Source organism: Rhea pennata, chromosome 3 (assembly GCF_028389875.1).
Source record: "Rhea pennata isolate bPtePen1 chromosome 3, bPtePen1.pri, whole genome shotgun sequence".
NCBI lineage: Eukaryota > Metazoa > Chordata > Aves > Rheiformes > Rheidae > Rhea > Rhea pennata.
Genome location: NC_084665.1, coordinates 21,696,106 through 21,708,915, shown reverse-complemented (window position 1 = coordinate 21,708,915; position 12,810 = coordinate 21,696,106). Strand labels below are relative to the sequence as shown.

At 33.6% G+C, this 12,810-nt stretch overlaps 1 protein-coding gene across 9 annotated transcripts in view; it reads left to right on the top strand.

The window, feature by feature from the left end:
- The window catches only part of CCDC88A (coiled-coil domain containing 88A), a 94,120-nt gene that overhangs the window by 31,523 nt on the left and 49,787 nt on the right, over window positions 1-12,810 (top strand). For 8 of the 9 annotated variants that reach the window (XR_009957857.1, XM_062571763.1, XM_062571762.1 and 5 more), the window contains exons 5-9: window positions 3,214-3,272; window positions 5,267-5,350; window positions 5,875-6,015; window positions 8,328-8,497; window positions 12,136-12,217. Coding sequence is in view for 8 of the 9 variants with exons in the window: in XM_062571763.1 (XP_062427747.1) it covers window positions 3,214-3,272; window positions 5,267-5,350; window positions 5,875-6,015; window positions 8,328-8,497; window positions 12,136-12,217 (536 nt within the window). In the remaining variant the exon portion in view is untranslated. Of the gene's footprint in view, window positions 1-3,213; window positions 3,273-5,266; window positions 5,351-5,874; window positions 6,016-8,327; window positions 8,502-12,135; window positions 12,218-12,810 lie in introns of those variants that run through there. The other variant, XM_062571764.1, reaches the window with a different exon arrangement.

The window sequence follows — 12,810 nt, the reverse complement described above, 5'->3', positions numbered from 1 at the left end:
CTGTTTAAGATGTAGCTTTTGTGATTTGGCTGTGAGCCTGTAGTGGTATATGCATCACTTTTGCTATGGGAAGGTTATGGATTTGTCAGAAAGCATGGATTTTACTGGAGCAGATCCCATACACTAAAGAAAATTCTTACGTACGGACAATATTCTTTGAAGATGTTTCAAACTCTTGCCCAAGTTCATCATGGAATTTCTTCTGAAACAGAAGATACACCTATTCTTTTGAATGCTTTCCGAAAGCTTTCCCCTTTGAAATTTAAGACTACTCTGCTGTTAATTTGGAGAGGACCTCATCCCATTGTGGATTTTTTGTTTGCTTGATTTTGCTACACTGGTTAAAAAAAATAAAAATAAAAAAGCTGTGACTCTTCCAGAGAGTTTCTCAGTAAATCTGATTGCATCAAGGCAAGCCCCCTAGTAAAAGTAGGTTCTGTTAGTGATGAGAATTTGGTCCACTAAAGATTAGACTGCATCTGTGTTTTTTTTTCTTCAGGAACGTCTCCCAGTTATTTCCCTTTGCATTGCTTTGCACTTAAAAGAGTTATTATTAGAGAAACATCAGGAGAAGACAAATTGCAAAAGCTGAGGGTGGATAGGATTTCAAGAAACATGTAACTGTATCAGAGACATTGACTAATCAAGGAAAATGCAGATAGAACACTAGATCTGAGATTTGGTTAAAAAGTGGTCTTCAGAGACTTCAGCAAGGAACATTGCAGTTGAGCAAATTGGCAGGAAGCCAGTTTGAGGAGAAAAGTGATGAAGAGCTACAGATTGTGATTGTAACTGTTAAGTTGAATGACGGGGAGGGAGGGAAGGAGATAATGAAGAGGCAAATGTCCTTTAAAGGAGGAGGGGAAAGGGAAAGACTAAATTCTATAAAGGTTAAAATTCATATTTGCAAGGGAGCAAGTCAGGAGGTTGGAAAACTAAGGAGGATATGAAAGTAAGGGTTAAGATTGAGTGCAAGGAAGATCAAAGGATAGGATAGGAAAAAAAAATCAAGCAGCAAGTTGGAGGGCTTAGAAGAGAAGCATCAGAGAGCTACTTCTGTATTTGTGATGGAGAAAAGGAATAAAAACGTACAAGGGGATTGGCAGCAGTTAAAGGCTGAGGTTGTTCAATATTTTGCCTTCAGTAGAGGAGGAGATGCACAGAAACAATATGCAGGTAGGCTTTTAACACCCAGAGATGCCCATGGGCTGAAAGTGTCCAGGAAAAGTTGAGTAATTGCCTTTTTTTTTTTTTTTTTTTTTTTTTAAACAATTAAATTTAGTGTGGTAAACGAATTTAAGATGTGAGGTGTTGGCATGGATTCCTTCTAATACGGTATGCTGTTGAATTGATGTAGTTTTAGGTATGCAGTCAGATAGGATTTTTCCTTCTTTGGCTAAAGTAGCAAGCTTCTGATGGAAACATGTTTGTTGACCTTTTCTATTTCTATGTATAAGACTTGATGGCTTCAGTCTTTCGGATACAGGAAGGCTATATAATGATTAAAGATCTCCCATTTGCGGTCATGTTCTTTTTAATATATCTACTTGATAAGCCTGTTTCTGAAAAGTTCAGGCAGTATCTGTTCAATAGCATTATACATATCTCGCAGATTGAATCTATATTGAAAAGGCTGCATACATAATATTACAATGCACAGAGAACTTGTGAAGCCATGAGGAAGGTAGAGAAGTGTAGAATCAGTCTTTTTCATCTCTGCTTTATGACAGCAGGCTTGTTTTTTTATTTGTTTTAGTGAAAGCTAGTTAAAATCACTGAGATCAATATCCTTTTAGTTCTTCTCTGATTTGTTTTTTTAATTTCCTATTTTGATCAAGATTACCTCATACCTATTTTGAGAGGGATTTTACATTTGTTTTGCTTACAAAATTTTCTAGTGGGCCAAATCAAAGGGCAGTTTTTCAGACTCTTAAGTGAATGAGTTGCATCTTTCTTCTCTGGGAGTTTATCCAAAATAGACTTAGCTACCTAAGGTAGAGGAAAGGTTCAAAGATTCAGAAGGTTCAGAAGATTCAATATTCGAAAGGTTCAGAAAATTTCTATTTCAGAACAAAGATTAAGCTTTCTGGTTAAACTTTATTTTGGATGCTTAAGATCGTCTCACGGACATTGGAGATCATCTGAAATTACCAACAGAGCCCTTTAGTGCAAGGGATTTCAGTAACTTTGGTCAGGTTTGAGAATGATTATGCATACTTTAGTATGTCCTACACCTTCAGTGTGGTGTTTAGTATTTAGACTGAGAATGAGCCTGTCGGTGTGGGTAGTAGTTATACCAGCAGTGTTTCGGAATGCAGTTCTGCAGAATAAAAGTCGTATTTCTAGCTAGACTCAGCTTTATTATATTAGTAGCACAGCTACTAATTAGTGGCTGAAATGCAGAGCATGTTGGAGAATGGAAGCTGTTCTGACACTTCTACTCCCAGGTAGTCTAATGGATGGTGTTCTCTGTTTCAGTAATGCAAATTGATGTGTTTCTATGTAGAGTTTTGTTCCAAACAGTCTGAGCGGTTTTGCTATCCTTAAAGTGTTTGTAACAGCTGTAACTTGTATGGTGTATGCAGTAGCAGCAGCAGTAAGACATTCTGAGTGTTTAAAATTAGTTCTTTAATATTCTGTAAACTGAATTCTTCAGTTAAAGCTTTTGTAAGAGATTCATATGTTTACACCCAGATTTTGAAATACATTTTGATGTTTATAGATATAGCTGGATATCTAATACAGCTTTATGAAATAATTTAAATTCAGTCACCTAACTCTTACAGTTTAGGGGGCCACATAATGTAAGCACTTTCATAAAGATCTATTTAGATACTTGAGATTCCTTTGGAAACTTGATTGTAGGTGTCCAAAGCACTTCTGAAAATATCACCCTTAAATTTTTCTTTTTGAAGGACTGAAATAAGTTTGTTTTTTTTGTTTCTGTTTTTCCCATCTGAAATTACATATGAGTCTTAAGCTGTTTGTAAGCACTGAAAGTTGCCAGCTTAAAGGTGAAAAGGACATACTGAAAGGTGAAGAGATGGTTGTTTTTTTTTTTTAAACTTTGTTTTATTTTCTATGTTAGATTAATATAGATTATATTACAAAAAAGGAAAGAAAAATGATGTTTTCTGGGGGAGAGGGGAAGAAGCTCTAAGCATACCATTAATTACAACTATCTTTATTGCTTTTTGTTTTCTTTTATCCTAGAGCCAGGTACTGAAGAAATAAAAAAACTCCTCTTGCTTTTGCTTGGTTGTGCAGTTCAGGTAAGTTTAAAAATTATATTTACGTCTGTATGGAATGGGTCAGGTGTCACAGGTCTGATTTTGTGTGTGGTGTTGTTTTGTTTTATTTTTTCCCTTTCACTGTTTTAACACATGAGGTCTGCCTTCCTTTACTGGCAGTATTGCATTATTTGAAAACTTGGATATTCTAACAGTTAAAAGGCCTGCAATCATATACCTCATGTCATCTTGTGTGAATGTAGCAAACTGTATTTATGATTCATAATAATTTAATAATTATTATTTCGTAATATTGTTAATTCACCTGGTAAAGAAAGGAAGAAAGTGGTAAGGTACTGTAGAGTTATCTTACAGATATATAATAAAAATGTTCTTAAAAAAAAACCTCACCTACTTACATTCAGGCTGGCATATTTGATTCTTTCAAAACTTTTTTTTTTTTTTTTTTTTTTTTTTTTTAAAAAAGACCCAAACACCCTCCCCCACAGAAAAAGCTACCAACTACTTACTACATATGTTGCTGTTAATCTAAGCTCTTCCACGTAAATGCAGCTTGAGTGTTTTCTTTTTTTTTTTAATAAAAAAGTATTGAGACCAGTTTGTGATCCACTTAGTGGTACTGGTGTATGACATGCTCATTTGTAAAGTAAGTGTGATTAAAATGCTTTAAGGAAATGTGTGTATATTTTAAAAATACTTAAGGAATAGAACTAAAATGTTGTGACAGCATAATTGTGACTTAATCCTTGTTTCAGAATTGATAGGACCTAATGATAGGACCTAAGCTATGAGTAGTCTCAGGTAATTTCTGAAACAAATGTTGAATCGATAATGGTGCAGTGTACTACAATTATTTCTACTTGTTTAGGATTTTTAAAACTAGAAATTTAAATTGTCAACACAAAATGAACTTTGTAAGTTTAGTGCTCATATTGTGTGTTTTTTGGAGGATTGGGAAGGGACATGCATCTGTATGTGTGTGCGTGTACAGAGAATCATATTTTATCATATATTTTTATCATATTTTTTATCGTGTTTTATTTGTATGTTTATATAAACTATCAAAGTTACACTAAACATATTTTCAACTGAAGGAGCTTAGATCATAATGATAAGATTATAAAACATAATCTTTTTTAAAAAATGTATAAGTACCAGAGTTTGTTCTAGTTTTCTGTCAATGGACAAATTTCATGACCTTTATTCTATATAAAGATGTATACACCTGCTTAAATATGAATCTTCTGACCTTTTTAACTTGGACTTTGAAGACTAACTTATGAAGATCTGTATGTTACACTTTTTGTGGTTTGGGGAAATGAGTGTATGAGGCAGTTGAGGTATAAGTTTGCAGCAAATTAGTTATTTCATAGTAACTGAGTGATACTCTTGGTTAATTGAAATAGGTTGTGCCTCCTTCAGTCAGAGGGAGAACCTACTTTGTAACACCTGGTTGAATATGAACACAAGCAATGCAGAGTAGCTGACAAGCTGGAAATTCTGTGATAATCTGTTCATATGATCACCTATTCAATAAACTGTTTTCTAATGAACTCTTGTTAGGAAAGTTTGCACCATTCAGCTACTTAAACAGATAAAATAGTTCAGTCATATGTTCTTAACAGCTTAAAGAGGCAACTTCAATACCAGAGAAGGACACTGAAGAGATGCCTATGGAGGTGATTATCATAAAATTTGAACAAGAAATTAACTATTTTAAAAAAACTCTTCCTTGCCCTCCTTCAGGAACTCTTCTTCATCAGTTTGTCAATATTGAAAGTTGTTATAATCACTGTAACTTGGCATAAACAAGACATTTAGTGGTCAACAAAATTATTGGGTAATAATTCAGTAATGTGATAACTGTTTAAAAGTCTTGTGGCCTGCACACAACAATGTAGTGGATTGTTGGTATGAAAATGGTATGCTATTTCGGCTTTCAGCATTATCTCTTTTAAGCTCTTAGAAATGAGTAGTAGTGAAACATTATTATGACCTTCTATATTCATTTTTAGTGTCAGAAAAAGGAAGAATTTATTGAAAGAATCCAAGGTCTGGATTTTGACACAAGAGCAGCTGTTGCAGCCCATATTCAAGAGGTATTTTATTTTTTTTTTAGGCTTTTTTCTTTTTTTTTCTTTTTTTTTGAGGGTAATATTTTTGGAAATTAACTGTGTGTGTTCAAAAGCACATAAACCAGGATGTGATTTGTATGTGTGGTGTGTGTTTATTGTTGTTGTTTTCAACAATCAAGTTTTTTCAATAATATTGTTAAAGCAGTACCAGGAATTTGTATGTTGCTTCAAGAATTTCTTAGTACTACAGTAAATTCAGGTTAATTAAAATGACTCATGCAAAATTATTTATAAAATGTAATTCAAATATCATATATGTGATATTTAATATATATTATGTTGTATTCACCTTTTCTTTTAACCTGAAATTCACAACAATATTTTTCAGGTAGACAGACAAAAAGCTGTACACAGTTCAATATATTTTAATTTTTCATTCATTTTCTACTGAATTTAAATCATAGAGTTTTTGTTTTACTTTATTTACTCTTCCTTTTTACTCACAATTTGAAGAAGCTGCTTTTTCTCTTCCATTTTATTCTGTATAGGTAACTCATAATCAGGAAAATGTGTTTGATCTACAGTGGATGGAAGTTAGTGTACTGACACAAGAATATGTTGAGCCTCTCTTGAAAAATATGGCGTTACATTTAAAAAGACTTATAGATGAAAGAGATGAGCACTCAGAGGTATGGATGTGATTTACTACTTCAGAGAAATACAAGATAGCATTTTTAAAAATGATACAACTTACCGTTTTTAGAGCTAATAGTTAATGTATGTTCTGTTACTGATTTAAGTAAGGACTCCTTCCTGCTGCAAAGTTACTTCTAGTAGTTACAAAATTAATCTGAGTATAGTTGAATACTGTGATAAAATAGAAAAAAGTAATAAGAGACTGTCTTTTTCATGTGACCGGAGCCAGAACAATTTTAAATGTCGTTCATCTATATTTTTAAACACAGAATCAGTAAGGTTGGAAGGGACCTTTGGAGATCATCTAGTCCAACCTCTCAAAGATTTCCAGGTGCTGGTCCCACTGGGGCTTGAACCCAAGACCTTCAGTGTGTAAAGCAGATGACAAACAATAAATTCAAAGCTGACGTTTCTGGGAATTAGTAATGTAGTATAGTTTGTAGGCTAGTCACTGAGAGGTGTTGATATTCTAGTTGTTCTATAGCATGGAGTGAATTGGAGCAGAATCCGTATCAAGGAGGGGAGGTTTTACAAGCTTATCACCAGGCACAATCATTGCTACTGTGTGAGAATCAAAAAACAGAAATTTGTTTAATAAAAGCTGTAGGTTATGAATCATCTTGGCGATTTCAGATTTGCTGCTCGCTAAAGGATGGATATGCTACTTTGCAATTATTCAGAATGTGCCTTTGATAATGAACAACTGTCTTTCCTGTTCATAGCCTTGACAGGAATAGAATTGAAATGTAACAGAGAAGAGGTGTGGTAAGCCTTCAGAAATTAAACAGTTGTGCAACTCAGGGAAAGTAACTTAAAAAGTAAAATGCAATGGTTCTTTGTATTTGAATAATACCTGTATTTATATGATCAGATAAGAATATTGTTACATGTTTTAAGCTTTATTGTGTTGGCAGGGATGCTGCTGCTGCTTGCTGAAAAACAGCAGTTTAGTTAGACATTTGATATTTATCCTTATGCTCAAGACATTCATGCTTGTTCACTACCTAGTCCATTCTGAGCACTCAGTTTGTCTGTCATCGCTGTTTTTAGCTTGTTTCTCAGGTAGTCTATGACAACTGAAAAGAAATTTTGAGCAGCTAAGTTATCAAAGGACCCTTTATAAGTTCTAGGGTTTTTTTTATGCACTGTCAAGGCGTTAAAGTCCTTTCTTTCAAAATATATCAGTTCTTCATACCATGCTGAAAATACTCAGATTTATTCTTATTTTTATTTACTGGAAATAATCTCAGCTGTCCTTTACAATGTTCTATGACAAGAAGGTACAGGAGGAGCAGGAAATCTGAATTCTGTTGTATTACTCTGTTTTCTGCTGAAGGCATGTAAAAATATTAGTGAAGCCTACTGACAGGGAGAGTTTGTCTATATGAGAAGACTATCTGAGACAGGCATTTCATATTCCAGACACCGATTAAGAAACCAATGCTTAGAAGTTATCCTGAAATCTGTGTATAGTATAGTCTTTCTAGTTAAATTGCAGTCTAGAATTGATCCAAGACAGGTTTGGAGACACTTAAACCTTGTTAACGCAGACATTGTATACGTTTGGTTGGTTGCTTTTTATTAGTAAATACAGAGTAATTCTTTTCTCCTCAGAGAGGTGACAGTGGTTGACAAGCCGTAAGTTAGCATACTGGGTCATGATGAGCCCTTTTCTAAACCCGGTACTCCATTCTTTTGTTATATTTTTGATAATGATGAGCCTTATTTAGAGGAAAGGCTGGTGTGATTTCATGAGGCTGTGTGCAGTATTTTGATTAGAGAGGGGAAAACTTCTGTATGAAGATACAGAAGCGTTAGCAGTACGGTCCCATAATGGGCCTGTGAGAATATTTTCTTCAACTTATTTGTAATGAAAAATACAGTTACTAGATTTTTCAAAAGCCTAAACCTACTCCTGCATCTCCTCTGTTTTATTAACTGAATACATAGACTGGTCTTCAGCAGAAATGAAAACGCCATCTTGATCAAAGATAAAACAGTTGCATATGAATCCATTTTGAAAACTTATTTGTATTCCATGTGGATGTGGAATTGTGGATCTAAATTTGATCGGTTAAAAAATAACGGAGCAGTAGTCTTAAGTAACTGTGACTATTTAAGACTCATTTGGGTATATAGGACCTCTAACTTCTGCTTTTACCGCAGAACACCTCCACTATTTCTTGTATCATTTCAGACTTTGATTTTAGTAAGGCTGTGAATGATAATTGTTTCTGACATATAAATGGCGCTCTGAATGCAGTTATACCATTTGTTTGCTTGCTTGTTTGTTTTAATTTCTTAGACTATCATAGAACTCTCAGAAGAACGGGACTGTCTCCGTTTTCTACCTCATGCATCAGCAGCACAATCGCCCTGTGGATCTCCTGGCATGAAACGTACTGAAAGCAGACAGCACCTGTCAGTAGAGTTAGCAGATGCCAAAGCAAAAATAAGAAGGCTTAGGCAAGAGCTGTGAGTATGTGTAGATTGCAGAACTGTTTTAAGAGTTGCAGAGATTTAAAATACTGTTAATATTGAACAATAATAGTCTATAAACAAATTGTTCATTTTCAGATGCTAAATTACAGTTTGAAATGCCTGTTTATAGTCATTGCATTCTAGGAAGTTTATTTGTAGTATATAAGCATGTTTGTGGACCAGTGCAGAAATTAAATTGTCATCTGTTTGTCACCTTAATTTCTGTTAAGAATTCTGTTGATGTTTTGACTGTAAGCATAATAACAATCAGTGAACGAATTGGGGATGTTGTTGTCTTTTTGTACTGTGAAACTTTCTAAAGGATTAGATGTGTTTGAGCAATCTTATGTTTCCGTATGTTAATGGACTTGTTCCTTTACATAAGTTATCTGTCTTTCAGAAATACTCTACAGCTAATCTAATGTAATGTTGCTTTTTTATTTTATTTTATTTTATTTTTTTAAAAAAAAGGACAATATAATGTCCATTGTTGTTTATGGTCAAGTTCTTTGTCCCTCTTGCAGTGTTCTTTATCAGTAAGGCTTGCCTGACTATGGTTTTAAGTATCTGTATATGTTTTTAATGGAATATCTTTGTGGTTGAGGCAAGTGCAGTGTGATAGGCTGAACAGCAGTTGCAAGGGGTAGGTAGGAAGAGACTGGAAATAGAGCTGTGTCCCGACTGTTTTAGGATTTGGGGCAAAACCACCTTTTTTGGAAGGAGACAGTATAGTAGTGATTCTTTTACTGCACTGCAATTCAGTTACGTATTTTTTGTTGGAAATAATCATTTATGGTTCATTCACAGTCTATGCCATGCTTTAAATAGAAAGAAATTGTGCGCCACAATTTCTGGTCCCACATGTTGTCTTCTCTTCCTGTATAGAAGATACCTTAGCTGCACTTGTTTGCTCATGCCCCTCCAATCTTCTGCTTTCTTCTGCCCTACTAGTCTACAGAGAAAATTATATAATTCAAACTCTGCTAAACCTCCTGACTTGCACGCAAACTCGCATGCAAACGTGGATGCAGTAAAGATGCAAGCCTCGATGCATGAAACAAGTTTCGGTTTTACTGGTAGGGGTGTTATTTAGGAATGAGTAAAAAGATAATTTGTAAAGTGAGTGAATTTTATAGCTTGGGTCGGATGTCGTTGTTCATGATTTCTAATTCTGTTTATGCAGTTAGGGACTGCAGTCTTTGCCCCCTAGTGGTGGCCCCCTTAGCGAAGGAGAATATTGCCCTCCTTCACCTAGTCCAAGTCTCTTGAAAATTTGATTCCATTGTAGTTTTGCTGTTTTTGCCTATCATTGTAGTCAAGGAACAATTCTTGAGTGATACTGAAGAGTTATTTAAAAGAGAAGAAAACAAAAAAATAATAGTCCAGTGGAAGAATCTTATTCTTCCTATAGCAAAGCAAAGCCTAATGTTGTTTTAGCAGAGTGAAGTATGTGTTGTTTGAACTTAAAGTTACAGATCTTAATATATACATAAAGTAATTTACATGCAGTTTATAAACAGCTTAACTGAAGCATTTTAATCCAGCATACCTAGGAGGCATAAAATTAAATTGAGAGTTGAAGGTAGCATAAGTCACAATCATCAGTTTACTGGCTTGCCTTTATTGGAGTTTGTTGATCAGATCATCCAGTAACTGGATGGATTAAGTATCTGGTATTTACTCAGCGAATCCCCTTCCCCCACTGCATTCTTGGTCTTTATGAAGAATAGAGGACAAAAAGATAGAGCTCTCTTTTTCTAATGTCTGTATTATTTTGTGTCTACTGAAATGAACCCGCCCAGGAAACTCTATAAACAGCTGCACCAAGAAAATCAGTGAAAAAATTGCTGTTATTAGTTTGATTGACAGTTAATAGATAGCCTAAACAGTGAACACTGGTATGTTCTGTATAATTTAGTACAATCCTTTCTAGTCTGTAGCTGAAGCATGCAATTAGGGCAACAGTGATGGCTTGGAACATTTCGCATTTTGCACTGTATTTGAATTCAGTCGTAAATAAATTTCGTTTAGGCATAGCAGTATATTTAAGACGCCAGACTTTGCTATATTAACTTCTGTGTATAGCATTTGATATCAAATACTGTCTGTATTTTATAATACTAGATTCATTCCAGAGTAGAAAACACTTAAATATATTCATAACCTACTTTTGGCAGTGAAGCTTCATATTTAGTTTAATATGTAGCTAATATAATTTTATAACAAAACATCTGTAAGAATTATTTTTCTTTGCAGTAAGGTATACCAACTGTTGGATGCAAATTGTGATTGAGAAGTGTAATATAGTGCTCTAGGAATAGAAGCTGCACACCTATTTTTTTATTAAGTCTTATTATGGCTCTACATAGAGACCAATATAGGAATATGAATGTTAACAGAAAAATCATAGTAATCTGACATAATATAGAATAAATTTGTATTTCTGAGTTGTTTCTGAACACCTATATAGAGAAATAAATGACATCTGCTCTAGATGATGTTGCAATGAGCGATATATAGAAGAACCCTGTATACTTGTAGACTGTCAAAGACCTTATTTAAACAGTGTATGGTTGCAGATAGGTCATTTATTGTGAGATTGACACATTTTTAAAAACAATGGTGCTCTAATTTTGCCTAAATCAAATGTATTTTTCTCCGTTACGATTACCTTTAATTACATTATACATCTCAATACATTAAATCTCTTCATTTTCCCTTTTTGCCACTTCTTTTTCATTCATATTTGAATTCCAAATTCGTTTAACAATATGATAATATATTTGAACATGCAGTACAACTTTTAACTATATAATCTTGGATATGGCATTTTTTTCAACAGTGAATACTGTTTGTTTTGAGGTAGAGTTGAATTTTGAATATTCACTCTGTTGCCTTATTGAGAGAATGAAATATTTCTCTAGAAGCTGCTCACTGCATAAATAATTCATTTTCTGACCATTTAGAAATAAATGCTAGTTAGAAGTTAAGAATACAAAATGAGTCCTGTAAGAATTTAGTATTCTATGTTAAATTGTTTTTTTTTTATTCTGAGTTTCTGAATAGAACAACCACTGCATTCTATTTATAAAATTAAAATTCATTATTTAAGAGGCTGCATTTCATAAAATCGACTTACTAAGCAGCACCTTTTTCTGAGTAAGGGCACCTTTAAAAAACTTAATTCTTCTCTGTAGGGAAAAAAATGAAGAAAAAATACAAAAGTATAAACATGATTTTTAAATTGGTGGCTGTTGTCTGGTGTTTAGTGTAAAATGTTTATTCTGTTAGAATAATTTCAAAAAATATATTAAATGTTTACTTTTGAATGTGAACCTCCCAGCACTCATTTGTGTGTAAAGTCTTTTTTTGACAAAATAACAACATAATGTTTTCTATATTTGAAAATATCTACTAAAAATTGGACTAAAATTGAAAGATTAGATTTAGATCAAAACCTAAAGAATATCTAAAGCGTAATGGCATACTTAATGTTCATGCTTGTATGTTCATGAGATTTTGGATTCAATAAGGAAATTCTCAGAAATCTCAGTATTCCGTCGCTGTTACAGTCAAATGAGATAACGATACGGTTTTGCAGCCATACTTACCTTTGTGTTTCCTCTTTTAAGTGAGGAAAAGACTGAGCAGTTGCTTGACTGTAAACAAGAACTTGAACAGATGGAAGCTGAGTTAAAAAAACTTCAGCAAGAGGTATGGATTTTGTGAATTTACTGTGTTTTTTTTTTTTTTAAGTGGCACAATAAAATGCCACTTCATAACAGTATTTTTGTTTTATTTTAGGAATTATATTTTTCTACATTTTTAAAATGTACTTTGAAAATTAACTTGTATAGTTTATAGTTTAAAAGTTACCTTTAATTTATTATAATATACTTGAAAAATTCTTAGTTGCTTTAGTGTTTCTTTTTAGTTCCTTTGTTAACATCCAAACTTCCTACAACCAACATACCTTATGGATGAAAATGTCCTATTTTCATGGCTTATTTTGGGTCTATGGGTTGATAGCAAGGGAAGAAAAGATATGGTGTATTTGTTCTTGGGATGCCAATGTGTAGTCACTGAGGATCATTTGTGAATACTATATGTCAAAGCAATTTGCTCTTCTTACTGCGATTTGTAGAGAAATGGACAAAAGTGTACACCTCTTAAAAAAGGCCAATTCAGATTTCTTGGGAAAATGTCATCTTGGTTTTAAATGACTTTTTCTTCACTCTTCCCAGAATTAATATATGCTATCCTTCTACTTTACCCTTGATTTAAAACACTGGAAGAGGCTGTGTTAT